At 33.8% G+C, this 19,562-nt stretch overlaps 1 protein-coding gene across 7 annotated transcripts in view; it reads right to left on the reverse strand.

Annotated features, from left to right (window-relative positions):
• Positions 1–19,562, reverse strand: part of BIRC6 (baculoviral IAP repeat containing 6) — a 194,526-nt gene that overhangs the window by 6,373 nt on the left and 168,591 nt on the right. For 6 of the 7 annotated variants that reach the window (XM_080686115.1, XM_080686117.1, XM_080686114.1 and 3 more), the window contains 5 exons: positions 10,765–10,910; positions 9,828–9,938; positions 8,541–8,758; positions 6,869–7,030; positions 4,325–4,402 (listed from right to left, as the gene is read on the reverse strand). In XM_080686115.1, the coding sequence (XP_080542241.1) occupies positions 4,325–4,402; positions 6,869–7,030; positions 8,541–8,758; positions 9,828–9,938; positions 10,765–10,910 (715 nt within the window). Of the gene's footprint in view, positions 1–4,324; positions 4,403–6,868; positions 7,031–8,540; positions 8,759–9,827; positions 9,939–10,764; positions 10,911–13,579; positions 13,753–19,562 lie in introns of all 7 variants that reach the window. The other variant, XR_013961518.1, reaches the window with a different exon arrangement.

Genomic DNA, 19,562 nt, shown 5'->3' on the forward strand with positions numbered 1-19,562 from the left:
TGCGTTGAGCATCTGCCCCCTGGTGGTCAGTGCTCATGATAGCTACTGGCTGGTCATCTGGTCGTAACGGTCACTTAGGCTTTTATATATTTATATAGATAAGGACATTAAAAACCAGTTACATGATCAATATCAAAATCTGGTGCTACTGATAAAATGTAATTGTTGGTAGCAATTCTAATGAATAATGTGACTTTTGATTTTAAATTATGCAAATAGTCAAGACAATTACTAGGTTATAGCTACATATGAGACCTATGGCATAAGACTAAAATATGTGACATTTTTATTAAATAAATGTTATTCTTTTAAGAATCTCATTACTAAGAAACTAAGCAATTCTAATAATGACTATCACTGTTCAAAGTATTTTGGGGATTTTTCAGTATGCTTTTATTGATTTTTAGAGAGAGAGATAGAAACATCGATCGGCTGCCTCCTGCATGCCCCCTACTGGGGCATGTGCCTGATCAGGAATCAAACCCTCTACCTCTTGGTGCATGGGTTAATGCTCAACCATTAAGCAACACCAGCCAGGCTTGGGAATCTTTTTAATTATATAGAGCCTTCAAATATATTTGTGGAAGATTTTCAAGCTGGCAAAAGTACTTTTATCCTCTCTGTACATTATAAATGAAAGTGAAAAATATCTTTGGGTCTCAAACTCTAACTAAAAAGAAATCAAGTTTTCCTGAGACCCTGTTGCCTGCTTCTTCTCCTTCCCTTTTTTTTTTTTTTTACCAGTTTTTTTATTTCAAGAAAAACAACTTTAAATATAATGTTACATGCAATAAACATTAATATCTCAAGAAAACGATTTTAAATATGATGTTACATGCAATAAACACCAATTATTCAAGAAAAATGATCTTACATATAATATTACATGCAATAAACATTAATATTTCAAGAATAAAAAGATTTTAAGTATAATAATATTACCAAAACTATACTAACATAGTATGATATCAGAAACTCTACAGGCCAGAAGGGAATGGCACAAAGTACTCATAATAATGGAAAGCAAGGATCTGAGACCAAGATTACTATATCCAGCAAGACTACCATTCAAAAGACAAAGAGAGAATATTAAAAGCAGCAAGAGAAAAACAGTTAATTACCTACAAGGGAGCACCCATACGACTGTCAGCTGATTTCTCAACAGAAACTATGCAGGCCAGATGGGAGTGGCAAGAAATATTCAAAGTGATGAATAACAAGAACCTACAACCAAGATTACTCTACCCAGCAAAGTTATCATTCAGAATGGAAGGTCAGATAAAGAACTTCACAGATAAGAAAAAGCTAAAGGAGTTCATCACCACCAAACCAGTATTATATGAAATGCTGAAAGGTATTCTTTAAGAAAGGGAAGAAGAAAAAAATACAGAGAAAAATTATGAACAACAAATACATATCTATCAACAAGTGAACCTAAAAATCAAGTGAATTAAAAATCTGATGAACAGAATAAACTGGTGAATATAATAGAATCAGGGGCATAGAAAGGGAGTGGACTGATAATTCTCAGGGTAAAAGGGTATGGGGGGTGCAGGAAGAGACTGGACAAAAATCGTATACCTATGGATGAGGACAGTGGAGGGGAGAAGTTGGGGGGGAAACTGGGTGGAGGGGTGCTATGGGGGGGAAAAAGGAGAAACAATTGTAATAATCTGAACAAAGATTTATTAAGTTTAAAAAAAATAAAAAATAAATAAAAATCAATAAAAACAAAAACAAACAAAATAAATAGAGCCAGAGGGGGGGAAATATATACTATAATAAATAGAAGTAATCCAGTTATTTGAAGATTTTTAATATTTCCTACAACTTTTGTGTAGCCTGCTTCTGAAGAAAGTATCTAATTCATGATAAAAATATGCAACAAACTAGGTGTAGAGGGACATGTCCTCAACATGATGAAGGGAATTGATGGAAATTCCACAGCTAATATCATACTCAATGGAAAAGAATGGAAGATTTTGCCCTGGCTGGTTTTGCTCAGTGGATAGAGCGTCGGCCTGCGGACTGAAAGGTCCCAGGTTCGATTCTGGTCAAGGGCATGTACCTTGGTTGCGGGCACATCCCCAGTGGGGGTGTGCAGGAGGCAGCTAATCGATGTTACTCTCTCATCGATGTTTCTGACTCTCTATCCCTTTCCCTTCCTCTCTGTAAAAAATCAATAAAATATATTAAAAAAAAAAAAAAAATGAAAGATTTCCCCCTAAGCTCAGGATGAAGACAAGCCTATTCACTCTTGCTACAGAAAAGATACAGCCACTTCTGGCTCCTGGACCAAGCCAATTTCTTTTTCCTTTTTTTTTTTTTTTAAATATATTTTATTGATTTCTTACAGAGAGGAAGGAAGAGGGATAGATAGTCAGAAACATCGATGAGAGAGAAACATCGATCAGCTGCCTCTTGCACACCTCCTACTGGGGATGTGCCCGCAACCAAGTTACATGCCCTTGACCGGAATCGAACCTGGGACCTTTCAGTCCGCAGGCTGACGCTCTATCCACTGAGCCAAACCGGTTTTGGCATGACCAAGACAATTTCATCACAATCTGCAAGCCTAGATTCAGGAAACTACATAAAATATAAAGAAAGTTATATAACAACAGTATTATTTACAAAATTAAAAAATTAGAAGATATTTTTAAAGGATGTTAAATGATCTAATGTTAAATGATTATTTACCATGTTATATTTACTATATTAATTAAGATCATATGAACCATGTATATGACAAAAAACCTTAAAGGGAATATATAGAAAAGATCATTTTTATGTATGGTAGTTAAGTTTCCCAATTTGTAAAATTTAAACCCTTGAGTATAGGTTTATTTTACAAAATATTTTATGTATAATACAGATATACAGGCAAGATCAAAGTTAATCAAATTTTGAACTAGAAAACTTTGAAAATTAATAGTAAATGTATTTATAAAACTATATAAATTTGGTTAAAATTCAAAAATTGGTTCCAGCCCTAGCTGGTTTGGTTCAATGGATAGAGCATTGGTCTGTGGACTGAAGGGTCCCATGTTCGATTCCAGTCAAGGGCACATGCCTGGGTTGCGGGCTTGATCCCCAGTGGGGGGCATGCAGGAGGCAGCCAATTGGTGATTCTCTCTCATCATTGATGTTTCTCTCTCCCTCTCCCTTCCTCTCTGAAATCAATAAAAATATATATTTTTTAAAATGGTTCCAATTCACATATAAGTCTAATTTACTTAATGAAAAATAGGATATCGCCGAGTTTCCTATCATAGTAAAACTCATAAGCTTAGTTTATGTTGTCAAGAGTAACGGGCACATAGAAAAAATATTTGAAGGTGTTGGGAGTTTTTTTAAATAGAACTGACATAATTTTTTTTTTAATGAAGTAGTAGTTACTTGGAGAAATATTCTATTAAGTTCCTTAATTACTTTGTATGAATTACATAACCTTTTTTTCTTGGTTTCCATAATGGCAAAAAGGAAAAAATTCTAGTTATATTTCTCTGTTTCATAGGATGCGACAGGTCTTTTTAGAGAGTCAAAAATAAGTGACAGCCTAAAAAAATTTTCATATCTTCTTTAAACCATTTCAAAATAAGAATGTAGAAAAAGAATCCTCTCAGGGTATGTCAACTTTAGTAGGTTTACCTGAGGATAATTTATGATGGTCTTTCTTAAAATAAACAGTAAACTGTATATTTGAATTTAAACTATGATGTAGCAACAATTTGTTTCTTTAATAAATAAGTAACAAAGTTAATTCATGTTATTAATATGCTTATTTTTTCATTTCTTTGCTAGGATCCAGAACTATTAAGATATCAGCAAGAAACATTAGATGGGATGTTAAATAACACTTTATTTTCTGTGCTCAAATGGTGTGTGGAAACTAACTTATAAAATTTGAGACAGTACTTCTGAGCCTCAAATGAATCCCATTACTAACTAGAATACAGAAGAACTATATCCTAGAAATATGTAATACCAGGAATTTATTAAAGTCTATTTACATGAATTAAGCCCTATAGTGACTGGGAGATGGGATAATCTGTCTTACCTATTGCATCATAGTGTACGTTAAAGATAACTTAGGGAATTTTTAAAAAGCAATTTTGACAAAATGTAATTTCTGTCTTATGTCTGATTTTGATTCTAAACTCCAAATGAGATGCACCAACTGCTCACCTATTAGCTATTTAATATTGATTTCCTATAAATCTATCTTTTTTGACTTATTGTTTATTCTCAGTCACTAAAATAATTTTTCAAATATAAGTAGCTCTACATTTTCAAAATGAAACTGTCAGAGAAATTTGTTTACTTGCAAAAAGCTTGAGGTCTGAGGATTCCACTTCTCTTCTGGTCTTCCATGCCATGTATTTAATATGCTTAAACAAACCTGAGAAATAAAGAGAAAAGCATAGACAGAATTGAAAGGAGTGCTTTTTAAAAGCAAACTGTCACAACCAGAAGTAAAAGTGAAATGCTAATATGTCATTTTTATGTCCCCAATCTAAACCCTAAGGGTTAGTCTGTTAAAACAAATTAACATCTTCAGATGTGATAGCAATAATGAAAAATGCATCAATACCTACTATACATTAAATACAATTAACATTTCTAAATAAAAAAATAATTTTTCCAAATAAAAATCAGTGAGTTAAAGTGGAACTACATTTTTAAAAATCTTTTTCAAATTTTATAAATTTTGAAATTTGGGCATAACTTCATATATCCTGACTTCATATCTGCCTCTGCATTCAATCTGTTGCAATATATTGTTTTGGTTGAAGTATATGGGTAAAATCTGGCCTCACATGACCATCAATTTGGAAAGGGGAGGACCTCACAGATACCGGGAAAAGGTCTTGAGGATCAAACTTTAAGACACATTATATACTTGTTCACTCCGATAGCAAGAATGAACTCAAATTATTTGCCAATCACAGTTCAACATAAAGCAATACTGCAAAATACATGTATTTTGCAGTATTGCTTTCACAGAGCATTAAGAGAATAGCAGGGAGATGGACTGCTTTTGGGGAAAATAAAACCAGGGACATTTTATCTATTCTTGTAAACTAATTGGAAAATAAGCAGTTCTTTGAAAAGCAGAGTAGTCCATTTCCCTGCTATTCTCTTAATGAATTCATTTAACAGGTAATTTCATGAATAATTTTAAAAGACTTTGTGTTATTATTTAAAGTACTAAAAGCCTGATGCACAAAAATTAGTGCAAGAGTAGGCCTTCCTTCCCACTGCCGGCGCCGGCTTTCCTCTGGCACCCAGGACCCGGGCTGCTTCCCTCCTCCAGCCGCAGGCACCCAGGGCCTGGGCTGGCTTCCCTTGGGCTGCCCGCAGGCACCCGGGGCCTGGGCTGGCTTCTCTCGGGCTGCTCGCAGGCACCCGGGACCTGGGCTGGCTTCCCTCTGCCCCCGGCTTTGTTAGGAGGGATGTCCGGAATGACGTCTGGAAGATGTTCAGTCTAATTAGCATATTGCCCTTTTATTATTATAGATTGTCAGATATACCAACCCATTTGATATCAAAGGCATCCCTGTGGCTACCAATGGCAGGTATTCTTATCCCTATAGATCTTGAACCCAAGTAAATGTTTAGTGACCAAGAATAAATGTTACCAGTATGTAACAGAACAAAAACTGTATAATTCATGATACTGGACCCTCAAGCCCTTACCCTACCCTCTTCTCTATACCAATAAGTCTTGAGAAAGTAATTTCTTAAATAAATTTCAACATTTTACACTAAAACTCTTTTCAGGTTCCAGTCTCTCTCTGTCTCTCTCTCTCTCTGTCTCTCTCTCTCTCTCTCTCTCAAGTAAAGTCAGCCTTGCTATTTCCTCTTCTTTGCTTAGTTATAAAGGACCTGCTTTGCTTTCCCAAAGAAAGTAGGTCTATCTGTGGTTAAATCTCCTGAAATAAACCCAAAAAACAAATTCCACTTTTATGACATGAGCTTATGATGAAGACAAAATGATACTTGCAAGCCCAGATCTGAGGCAGGCTGCACCTTTTGAAAATAGAAAGGCAAAACCAAGGGAAAACTTGAGTCATCTTTAATATACCAATCAACCTCTAGCACTTGCTATTCTCATAGTATCAAAGTAGAGTCTGCATGTGAAGTCTATACATTTTTCTGACCTTCTAATGGTTTTCAAACGTTAAATACTCTCAGCATGGAATTTAATGTTGAAATTTCATCCAACTGTCCAAAATTACTTTGAAAAGTGATGGCTGTTCTTTTGAGTCAAATTTTAGAAGGTTTATGAAATAATTTTTATTATACTCATTTGTCAACTTTTGGGGTGATGGTGGTGATAAGAATGCATCTTACCATTTATAAGAAAATATTAAACATTTTAACATAAATTAAAGTTCACAGTTATTTCTACCACAGGGGAAAAAAATTGGATAGTTATGATAGCAAGAGAAAGTTATTATATGCAAAAAAAGGAACATAGATGTTTGCCATTCATCTAGCTTCAGGCACTTGTAAAAAGATAACTGGAATTGGAGATAGGGAAAGTAAAGAAAAGTGAGAGGCAAAGACAGACATCTGGCTATACTATCTCCAAATGGGAGGAAGCTCTCAATTGGCCAAGGAACATGTTAAGTAAGTTAGTACTTCAGTAACTTAACACGGTACTTGCTTCTTAATACTGTGTGTTTCTGCCCCTTTCAGTTCCTTCTCTCTCATTCCTTAAGCTAATCTTTGCACACAGGGAGAGAAGCCTGAAGAAAGCTATGTACTATGAAAATATAACCAAAACGAAATTTTTGTTCAAATTACAAAGAAACTTTGGTCACAACACTTTGGCACTAGAATAAGACTGTAATTATATTACCTTGCCATCATTATAAAGGTTTGGATTGAATCGCACGCTATGGCCACCAGTTGTTTCTAGATTCACAAGAGGGGGTGAACTGGGATAATCTTGAGGAAAATATACATCAAACTCAAAGCAGCCATTTGCGTAAGGAGTGTCCGCTGGACCAGTTATTAGAACCTAGTATGCATATACAAACACACAAAAGTCTATGTTACTGTTCAACACTGATATGTAGGAAAACACAATCCAACATAAAAGAACAACCTTCTGACATTGTATATATACATCTCTACTAGAATGTGTAAAAATGAATACAGGAAGAGGACATGGTTTTAAATTAAGAACAAATGATTTGGTTTTGATAAAAATGGACTGTTAAAAGATAGGTCTTTATTGGCAGCAGGAAAGCTTACCTTAACATCAAATACCTTTTAAATTAAGTTACTTTTTTTTCTGAGAGCTTTCCTTCATAATAGTCTCTATAGCATTTTCAACAAGTTGAGATTCCAGGTACATTCATTATCATATCTCAAAGTTATGAGGTTAATTTTTTGCTTTAATCTTTAGATAAGTTAATTTTTAAAAAAATAACTTACTTTTAATATTTTCCTCTGGGAGGAGATAAGTAGATAACAGAAATAAAGGTTCTCATGTGACAACTTATAACAAAAAAGTTTTGAAGAACAGTAGGTATTTCCCTCAGGATTTCTGGTAGTCCAAAAAATAGCAAAGAACCCAACAGTGAGTGTCAGAATTATTTAACGAATTTTGTTTGAGCCACTCAACAGTTCTTTATTGTGCAATGCCTGAGCAGCAAAGCCTCTGTTTCTGAACAGCTGCTAGTGGAGGTAAGTGGCACTAGTATCCATCTGTGATAACTCTGATCTTTGCTTTGGGACTCCATTTTGGGATCCTTTATATTAGGTATAGCTTATTGCTTAACAGAGACAAAGTCACAAGTTTGAATTTATGTGATCTATTCAGTGATAACATAATTCCCTAGGTAATCATCCTATAATCGGTTCTATTGTTTTTAACAAGAAATACGTAGGAGTGTGGCCCTATAGGCAAGGTCTATGAAATTTCTATCAGAAAAATATCCAATGGAACAAAACAAAAGAGCAAGCAAACAAAAGAACTTCTGCAAATCAGTGGGTCAATAGTTTCAGCAGAGTATTTAAGGAAGACAGAATATTTAACCTATGAATTAAATCATAAATGTAAAGAAAGCACCTCCCCAGGTACTAACTCTTTTAAATCACCAGAGCTAAAGCATAAAGGTGCAAGTTATTTATTATTGTACTACCATTACTAAATTCATAGATCTTATCGATCTGTAAATACATAAATTTCCTAAAAAATAAAAGAAAAAATAATTTTGAAGTCTGATAGTAGTATGAACATGAGAGAAGTATATTGGATGACAAGGTAGAAATCCTGTAACTTTTTTTTCTTCTGGTCAGCATTAAATCCTTTGATACTATGCTCAACAAAGGTATTTTAGTATTTTCTTCTAAATCTTTATTTTGAACAGCAGCCTCATCCACATACTCTGAACTAACATTACAAAAGAAGTCCTTTCACTGACTCCAAAATGATCAACAGAATTTTAAATTCACGGTATTTCTAGTGCTTTGTATGAATATTTTAATAGTCAGGGAAATATGGAAAAAGTTGCTTTGTCTACCTTCATGATGTCAAGTCGCTCCTCATCACAGCGCACAAACACACTAGATGATGACGAAAGAGGCAGTGAGGTCGAAAGTGTCACAGCTTCCTGAGCAAGGCGACGGGCTCTGGCAGCACTGTTTGCATCATTTGCATTTTTCACCTGAGACATGTAGTGGTAATTTACTTTAAAACCCAACTTCCCATCTTCATCTTCAGAAACCATCTCAAATGTATCTAAAAAGACAGAAAATAGAAACACTGAAATAAAAAAAGAACCAGCATGGAGGATAGTTGTTTTAATGACAAAAATCACAAATAAATCACTAGCCCTTCTTCCCACCCAAAATGGAGACGACTGCAATGTGGAAGAATAGTAAACTATAAACGTTAATGTAACACCTACTACTTCATGGATGGAATCTATAATGGAAGAAAAAACAAGAAATGATTTTTAATCTACAGTGTGGACACATTGGTGGTAGATTATATCAAGCAGCTAAATGACAATGCAAAATAGTAATTTATTCTTAAATGAGTGGCATAAAATATTTTTGACAAAATAATTCAGAATAAGAAATGTCAAAAAGTATTCTCATATTTCTTTAAAAAAAATAAAAAATAGAGAAAGTCTTTATCTATTTCCCCTGATCTCAAAAATCAAAAATTCCAGGCTGAAGTTTACTCTTGTATTACTTCTGAAATTTAAGTTAACAGAATAAAAAAAATTATTAATATTACTAAGATTATTTTCTAAGTACTTTGACAAAGCAATGATAAATTTTGATCTTGTGTTTATATAATTCTAAATATATAAAAAAAATTAATGCTATATTATAATTAGTATTATATCAATCTTACCAAGAACTCAGTACAAGTTTTTAGGTAGGGTGTTTGGGTTAAATGATAAATCGGAAAATATATCTGCCTTCAAAGAGCTTATAGTTGTGCCTTCGTCCAGGCCAAGACATACAGAAATAGAGATAAAGAAAGAATACAACTTTCTGCCTATTTGTTAGACATCTGGCTTTTGTTTTTTCTAGGTTTCTACTGAATCATGATTTCCAAATATAACTATAGCTCTGAATTCCAAGAGATAAAAAGATGTGTGTGTGTGTGTGTGTGTGTGTGTGTGTGTGTGTAGAGAGAGAGAGAGAGAGAGAGAGAGAGAGAGAGAGGGGAAATATGAATAATTCATGGTACAAGCAAGTTTTAAAATCTTTAATTTACCAGAACACATTTCAATAGCACCATTAAAAAATCTGAAATGAAATCTAAAGAAATGAAGATTAAAATTTCAACTTACCAAACTGTAATCTCTTCATAACAGCCACATATTTTTCTTCAAGTGATTTCAATACTGATAAAGGTTTGGGTTTCATTGCCACCTTCTTTGAATATTCACCTAGTTTCTTTTCTATTAATTTTAGAAGATTAAAACAAAAAATGATTAACTTCCAGAGTTCAAATTTTGAATTCTAAAAAATTACCAAACTCTTGACAATAGTCTTCCTACTGAACGATTCTAAGAATTAAAAAAAATTCTTTCTATTTCATAACATAACTAATAGGGCTAAAAACCTCACCAATTTTAATTTTTTTTTTAATTTTATTTTTTTTTTAATTGATATTTTACAGAGAGGAAGGGAGAAGGATAGAGAGCTAGAAACATCGATGAGAGAGAAACATCGATCAGCTGCCTCCTGCACACCCCCCACTGGGGATGTGCCCGCAACCAAAGTACATGCCCTTGACCGGAATCGAACCCGGGACCCTTCAGTCCGCAGGCCGACGCTCTATCCACTGAGCCAAACCGGTTTCGGCAGCCTCACCAATTTTAAAGCGTAAATTCGTGAAATGGTAATTAGGTTTCATCCATTTAGTCAAAACAGCAGAAGTGAAATAGATAATTCAGAGTCATTTATATCTTCTGTTGCTATTACATGAAAATGCCAATGCTAATCAAGTTCAGACAGTATAAATATACTATTTTCTATCTCATACAATGGTATTTTTCCATTTCATGACTTTTAATGAGAAAAAATGTATGATGCATGCTCAGGCTATAAAATTTAGTGTTAGCAATCATACATAGTAGATAAATATTTAGAGATTATTCATAATTAACTTAAAAACATGACCAAGAAAAGTCATTTTAGGTAAATGAACACCATTAACACAGAGGAAAGACAGAGTCAGTTTTCAGTAAGTAATGATGCAGCATGAAAGAAGCAGAGCTGTACCCTGGTTTGCTTGCCGTAAGCTGGTCGTGGCTGCATAAACGATCTCTGCAGTCCTTTGGATATCTGGTACCAAAAGAGTAAGTCCTTCTGGTTCTTGATCAGATGCATCTGGTTTTACTCCTGTTTTAGCATTTTCCCTTTTAGATCTAAAGAAATTTTTTCATTTGGAAAAAAAAAAATGAAGGAACATTAAGATTTTAGGATTGAAAAATAAATATCTCCGTTAAGTCAACAAAAGTAGTTAAAAATCAAAATGATACAGTGCATTTCATCTGATATACACATGATATATATCAGAGGTAGTTTAAATTAGATTTATAATTGCTTCTGATCCGATAATGCTTAGCTAGCATAATAAATAAAGTATTGGCTAGATTTTCCCTCCAAATGTAAAAACAAACAAGAGATAAACATTATAGAAATGTCATACTGTAAAAAGACCCAGAAACCTGATGTGTCTTTGAATCCACAACTTTAAAATCATACTTTTAGTAATTGTAAATATCTAGAAATAGAAAAATCACCTCTATATGTAAAAGTCATAGGTATCTATCCTGTCTTCTAAGATTTAGGAACCAAAGAAACACACATACTTTTAAATTTCACTCTATATTTCACTCAGAGTATATTCATATCCCAGGTAGGGGGTTATATCATAGTAAAGTACAGGTTCACTATTAATGTATCTTAACACAGTGTGCTTCTATATACTGAAACTTAATATAAACACCAAGTTTTAGGGCATAATCATCTAAAAGATAATCCTCTTTATTCCCTATTCAGGGTCTAAAGTGTAACCAACCTTCTATTAAATTGTGTATCATAATTGTGTTACAGCAAGGTTTCAGTGTATGTATAAGGCATCAAAACGTTTCTAAAAATTTTCTAGATGTATGCAGTAGTATTTACTACAAGATTCACTGGAAATAACAACTAAATATCAATTGTCTTTTTCCTATTTCAATTATCAGCATGTTATTCACACAATAAACATCATTATACTACTGCTTAGGTACTAAAAATCTACATATTTGCTAATTCATTATTAAATAATTTTAAACAAATGAAAATCACATGTAAGCAAGAAAAATCACATGTTTAAAGTATTTCTGCTAAGATCTGATCTAAACTACACATCACTTATTTATCTAGTTGCATACCTACCAACAAAAGGACTTAACTTTAGTATTTCACAAAGTGGGCATGGAGCCTTAGAGAACTATGAAAGACTAACAGAAAGTAGAAGAGCCCTTAACAATATAATTATTGTTATCTATGTACAAATGAACTGTTCTTTATCACAAAGACAAAAACCTGCTCAGAAAAGAAGAGGTAAATTAAGAAGAGCCACTCAGTGTGTAGCAAGCGTAGAAGGACACATTATGCATGGATTTTGAATGGGCTCCCAAGATGTTTTTAACTATAAAGTACATACTACCTCACCTGACAAGGTGATTTAAGTGAAGAGAGATACTATGTCACTAGGTTATTATTACCTTTTCTCCTAGGCTCGCTTAACTTCCTTGACTCCTTATAAGAAGTCAGAGAGAACACATGGCCAATTTTCCTTTGTCACTGAGGAACCACTTGACAGATCTCATACTGTATTATACCATTTTAGTCATCAACTTCTGTATGTGTAGGTGTATATAAACATATATGTTTGCATATGTATGTAAGGAAATATAGTGAATGTTTTAAAACTAAAATGTCATTTTCACTGCTAGAATCAAAGATAATGCATCTTTTATACCTATAAAGTAAAGACTATAGTATAATAGTGAGTCTGACCATTTCCTTACTAAAGATATGATTTTGGTAGACAAGCTCAAACAGTTTCAACTTCTGTATTTACCAATAGCTATTCACAATCAGTATCAAGCACAGAGAGTCAAGAAAAGTATTTAAGCTGTTTGATAGCAGCTCCTTTGAATTTATAAGGACTCTCTCTCCCTAATTATAAAGAATTCTCTACCTTATAGCAGGGCTTAAAATATTCTTAACAGGGCCACTGAAGCATAACAGGAAAACAACAGTAAACAGTTTGAGAACACAGAGGAGTATGGTAATAGTTTTAAAAGATGGTTTTCTAAAAATCTATCACCCATCAGTTGACCTCAAATAAATATTCACTTAAAGAAGCATATCTTGCCAAGCAGAGAAGGAAGATAGGGGAGTAAAGCTCATTTTTCCAGAATTAAGGTATTTTCACCTTGAAGAAACAAGAACCTCTGGTCTGGAGAATAAACTGTATCAATGCAATTTAGGGCAAGTTACCCTGGAAAACTACTGATTCTAAATTTCAAGCCCTATTCATGAATACCAATTTTCTAATTCCAGTTTGGGAAAGATGACTGATAGGAGAAATCCCTATTATTAAAATGGTGCAACTAATTAGAATGGGAAATTCTATTATAACTTTTTTACAGCAAAATAAAAAAATGAAAAAGTGCTAACATCCACAGAAGTTTTAAAATATTATCTTTTACACTAAATATGTACAAGAAATGAACATATACATCTCATATTGAAGACAATGGCTCACTCATAAAGCTGATAAACCTTAGACCTTTACAACCAGGTTCTAATGAGAAATTTTTATGTCAACAGTCTTTTTGGCAAAAACATATGGGGGAAAAAGAGACACTCTCCAAAAAAAAGAGTAGTTCAAATATAGGAAGAACACAAACTACCTACCTAATACTACAACTAGACATTGTCTGACAATGCACTACAGCCAGTAGTCTCTTTTCTATGAAAGTTGCAGGTTACTGTCAACCCATATGTAGGCCCAGCTCATGAAAAAAGGCCATACCTTAGCTCACATCCTGAAGTCTGTGTGAAAAGCTATTTGAGTTCAAGGCACCTAGCTGGAAGTAGGTCTTTGAGACTGACAATGGATCCAACATGGTAAAAGCAATCAGCGACGGCCGCTACCATGGTATCCGCTGCTCTGTGCATACGTTGAATCTGGTTGTGATCACTGCCCTGAAGAAATACGAGGAATCAACTGAAGTTTCTACTATTGCACAGAATTATCTGCAAACATTTTCCACTCTGCTGTGAATTCCAACTAAACAGCTAACAAATTAAGCATATTCTGGCTCTGTGACATAATCTGAACTAGGATGTGAGCAAAATGGGCAAATTTTTCTTGTGTAAACAAAAGGGAAAAAAAAACCCATAACTCAACATTCAGTTATATTAAACTGCCTCTGCTAATATCACCCAAATTAAGTTGGATATTTGTAAGACTAAATACAAAATACCAGAATTATGTTCTTTTTAATCATCTCTAAACTGAAAACAGCATAATGTAGCTATTTTCTTAGAACATTTAAGAAGACCATTTCAACTCCTGCACTCCTAATTCTAAAGTCAAAACATTCATGCAGTTGAAATAACAATTTAAAGAAGAAGTAATCTGGAGACTACATCCTGAAATGTCCAGATTCAGGACTATTAAGAATCAGCATCTTAGGGAAAGATTCTAAAACTACAGGAAAATGAAACTTCTACATTTAACTATAAAAGGTACTGTGTCACATTTCACAGTTCTAAAGCTCTTTGCCAGGAATTACAGTTTAAAAAAATTAATATTAAATGTAAACAAAAATATTTTTTAAAAATATTACTGTGGACAATTATTTGCTTCTCATATCTCCAGAAGACATTAAAGTGACCACTGAAAGGCACCAGTAAATGGGGCAAAGATCACTGTAAGATGAAATATTTTCTGTGATTTATTTAAAGCTTAATTTTTATCTCTAGATTCCCTTTTGTTTTTGCTTAAGTTTTTACAAACAAACTGCCACTTGTAGTTTTCAATATGGTTTAAATCAAAGTTGAAAATAAAAGCTTCCTCTTCTTGGGAAGCATTAATAAGCAATATGAGAGAAGAAAATATTCAAAACAAAGGTATGAGTAGCCTTTAAAAATAAAAGCTTAATTTCTAGATCAGATAAAAATATAGTAACTTTTAGGTCACATTAAACATCAGAAGAGACAATGAAGGTACTGTGTGCAACGGAGTTGTCTCAAATAATATACATCGCCAAAGGGCAATCCGACTGAGGAAGAACTTTAAAATAAATGTTGGCGTTGCTATCACCCAGTAAAAGGTTGATGAACAACTTAACTTTATGGTCAAAACAAATGCTTCTTGGCTAGGAAATCATGCCCTTTTAATTTTGTAGGTTTTGAAAGGCATAGGAAAAAGAGAAGAAACTAGGAAATGTTTTTCCAAGGGAAACAAAGTAGTGGGAGGACTGGAACGGAAATTCTTAACTGATTGAAGCCCTAGATAACTAGCTTAGGGAGTTAAAGTAAGAGTTTGATAAAAAATGTTTATATATATATATGCCTTTGAAGAAGTAGGTCAACTAATCTTACTGCTTAGTTAGATAAAAAGGAATTGGGTATTTATTTCTATAAGAGAATCCTGTGATTTTAAAATATGATAAACTTCTTTGCACCAGGAAAACGCTTTAAGATAGCCCAAGGAAAAGGCAATAAAGAACACTTGCTTTAATGCTGTTACAGAGAAGTTCAATGTCCAGAACACCTTACACTCAAATGCAGTCATCTGTGTCAGGTCCTCATAACCAATTAAGACTATCTGACAGCAAGTCCCTCTTTCAAATTCTTGGTGAACATGTCAAATACTAACTATGATTACTTGCCTGTTGGAGTCCATCAGGAAAAGTCTGCACAGAAGATCAAAGACAAAATAATGCCTTTATTCCTACTCCAAGGAAGCTATGAAATATCACACTTATTCAAAAGTGAAACCAAACTACTACTGCTGTAGTCTGACTTCATCTTGAGATAACACAGGCTGGAAGAACCAGCAGGAGATGGATTTCACCATGATGGTACATAAAAGCTAAGGGGTCACATCTTGCAATGTGATTATTTTGTGGACAACAGATCAATTTTCACACTAGACCAGCGATTTTCAACCAGTGTGCCATAAGAATTTTTAAAACAGGCAATACCTGACTACTTAGTCAGGAGCAATGACCTCTTTTCCTTGCCATTCCTCTTTTAATTGAATGTCAAATAAAAAGTGACAATAGCCAGTACAACAGTATTTTACCTTACTTGTATAGTTAAAGTGTATTTTCAAATGCTGTAAGACTAATATACAAACTATGTATGATGACAGGTGAATACCGGAAATATCAGGGGGGAATACTTTGTATGAATGTCTAACCATTATGCTGTACACGTGAAACTAATACAAAATAACAATGAATGTAAATTGTAATTGGAAAATAAAAAAGGAATAATATACAAACATGTCATATACCTTTTAAAGATTTCCCCCAAAATGCTGATAATTATGTTTCAGACAAAAGTTGGAAAGTGCTGAATGTAAAATTCTCTATTTTGAACTAATACACTTTTGCTGAGCCTTTTGCATTTCCAAAAGGAATGTTATCCCTGATTTATCTTAATCAAATTGCTTAGTAATAATCAGCTAACAGCAATAGTAGTTTGTCTACATTAACTGTTAGACTCAATTAACTCTATGCAATTATTAGTAATTGTGCATCTTGAAAGGATGCATTAAGAGAGGTGCTGGTGCTAGATAGTAAAACCACAGAATTATGAATAAAAGAATATTAAAACACTGTCATCTTAATGCAATTTGTACAGCAAATATTTAACAACAGCCTGGAAACTGTCAACTTCTAAAAAAACAAACGAAATCACAGTAAATCACTCCTAGCTGCCACATTGCCATGTGAACAGGATAATTTACCAGATAAGCCAGGAAAGATGAACATAATAAACACGTGGTTATTCCTTGAGTAATGCTCTGGCTTACAGTAACAATCTCATTATAGTTATGCAATTATCAGTCACCAAACGAATCCTCAACCCTAAGAGATAATCATTTCATTATTAAGGTATAATTATAATTCAGGAAAATTAGAAATGCCCTAGAATGTATGGTTTCAAAAATAAAATTCAGAAGCTCTTTTCAGATGTATGTACATTAATATATAACATGTATATGCATGTTATACATATATTGCTCTATATTTAAAAAAATTTGTTTTGCTGTTAAATATAGAGTCACATATTATATGTCACATATAATACTCTATATTTAACAGCAAAATTTCAGCAGTAATTACAGAACTAGCAGGCATAAAGAAAGATTCTAACAATAACATAGGTGGTATAAGATCTGAAAGTTCTTCCTCATAAATGCTGCGGCTTTTGCCCTGATAAGAAATTTCTACCAAGAAAAATTTCCTTCAGTTTCCAATCATGAAAACAGTTTAACTTATTGATTGGATTAATAAAATATGATTATTATATGAGCACTCTTTTTATATTTAGATGAAGTCTAAAATAATATAGATGAAAAGTCTCCAGAAAAATTTTATCTAAAACCTACTTACTATTATACAAGTTTTCCACATCTACAACTTTAGCTGGATAACAGCTTTAAGAAAATAATAGAGCCCTGGCCCGTTTGGCTCAGTGGATAGAGTGTCGGCCTGTGGATTGAAGGGTCCCAGGTTTGATTCTGGTCAAGGGTATGTACCTTGGTTGCAGTCACATCCCCAGTAGGGGGTGTGCGGGGGGCAGCTGATCGATGTTTCTCTCTCATTGATGTTTCTAACTCTCTGTCCCTCTCCCTTCCTCTCTGTAAAAAAATCAATAAAATATATATTTTTTTAAAAGAAAACTTCTGCCTGGGATTATAGACTTCAGATGCTTATGCATGAACAAAGGAAACCGTGCTAAAGACCCATTTACGCCAGGGATAAATTTGCAGTTTCCAACATTAACACATACGCAAAATAATGCAGTTAAGTGATTTACATAATTGCTTTTTTAAGTCAAACGTACGCAGAATTTATTTCTACCTAGGAACTAACTTTCTCTTTAAGTCCATAATACAAAAGCAAGAATGCTAATGACCACACACACATCCACAATCCCAGAAATGGCAGAGGAGGAGAAAGCATTCACCTCTACTACTGAGATGGAAAGGATGAAAATCTCTTCCAGGGCAGTTTAGTCTTGTCCCAACTCCCACCACAACCACTCAGCTACTGCAAGACAGCCTTTTTATAAGGCTTTTCAGTGCTCATCCCATTTAAGAGTAAATAACTGTAATACATTTAAGAGTAAGTAACTATAATACACCACTTCATCTTCTAGCCTCTCCTTTCATCTATAGCCTCATCTCTTACCCCTATCTCCCATCCATGCTACACCCAGGCACACCAAACATTTTAAGTTTCCCAAAATATGTGCTGCTTTCTTTTACTGCTAACATAATTCCTACAGCCTGGTATGCCAGCCCCTTCCCCTCTTCATTTAGCCAGTCCCTACTTAATCTTTAGGTCTCCAAATCTGGATTGATTCTTCTACTTCTAATATACCACAAACTGTGTTATTAAAACTGTTTAGTTATTATTTCCACAATTTGTCAGTCCCTCATAAAGAAGAGGCAATTTTCCTGTTGTGCTCCCATGAGCATTCAATCAATATCTGTTAAATGAACAAATCAGTCATGCTCTTATTACCAGGCCAGATCTCACCTATCTAAATACAATAAAAAAATTTCTAATGCACAAATCAGTTAAAAGCAAGGTGCATGACCTGCCTTTTCCGCTTCTTATCGATCCCTTCACTTTCCTCTCACAGAGGTTTCAGGCTGGGGGAGAGTCCCATAGCATTCATTCTTTGAATTCTGAGAACCGGATTAGCTGGGTTTAAACAATGGCCTCAAGATAGGATAATCTCAATTAGGTTATTCCCACCAGCAAAAGTTAACTTCCTCTTTGTACTTGGGCAAAACATTTTAATTTCTCTCATCCACAAAAGATATAAATTGTAAATATAGCATGCACAGAAGAAATAATTTCAATGAAAATCATCTGCAGACTAAATAGCAAATCTGTTTCCTTTAAGATGACCAAAGAGTTAAATATATTAAAACTTCATTTGAAGCAAAAATAAATAAATAAAAATTTGCATGCCTTAAGAGTATGTTTGATTTTTTTAAAAAGGAACAAATGAGAAGTTAACAAGAGGAAGAACATAAGGCAATAAGGTATATAAACAAAACTAGTAAACTAGTACTTGTTCTGTCTAACTTTAAAAAAATCCTTATACGAAATAGATGTCCTTTATTCACCCTTACATTTCTTATTAAGAGTGCAAAGACAAAAATAGTGTAAAACTGTTCTAAGCTGGGGTAGACCTACACACACTCCAAACCCCAATAAAGCATATCCTATAAGTGATATCTAAACAGGACATACTTGCCCTCACTACTCTCATCTCAGAGTATCCTTTTGTGTTTTTTAAGTACAGTTGGAAATAAAGTAGGTGGGTGGGGTGAGGGGGAAGTTTTACACTTTGAATCGGTGTTAAAATTGAATTTAGGCCACCCTGGCTAGTGTGGCTCAGTTGGTTGAGTGTCATCCTGTGCACCAAAAAGTTGCCAATTCAATTCCAGGTCAGGGCACATGCCTGGGTTGCAGGCTTGATCCCCAGTAGGGGGCCTGCAGGTGGCAGCCACTCTCACATTGATGTTTTTCTCTCCCTCTCCTTTCTTCTCTCTCTAAAATTAAATTAAAAAATAATTGAACTTAGGAATTATTTTTAACTCTATAGGAAACTGAACTATAATATTGCTCATTTTATTTTAACTCTTTTATAATGAAAATATGAGAAAAAAATATCTTTAGTCTTGACAGACTGGAATAGATTTTACCTTCTCTCTGTAAGGTAGAAAATGAATTCTCAATGTGTCATACCTTAAA

This window comes from Plecotus auritus (assembly GCF_963455305.1).
Source record: "Plecotus auritus genome assembly, chromosome: 8".
Lineage (NCBI taxonomy): Eukaryota > Metazoa > Chordata > Mammalia > Chiroptera > Vespertilionidae > Plecotus > Plecotus auritus.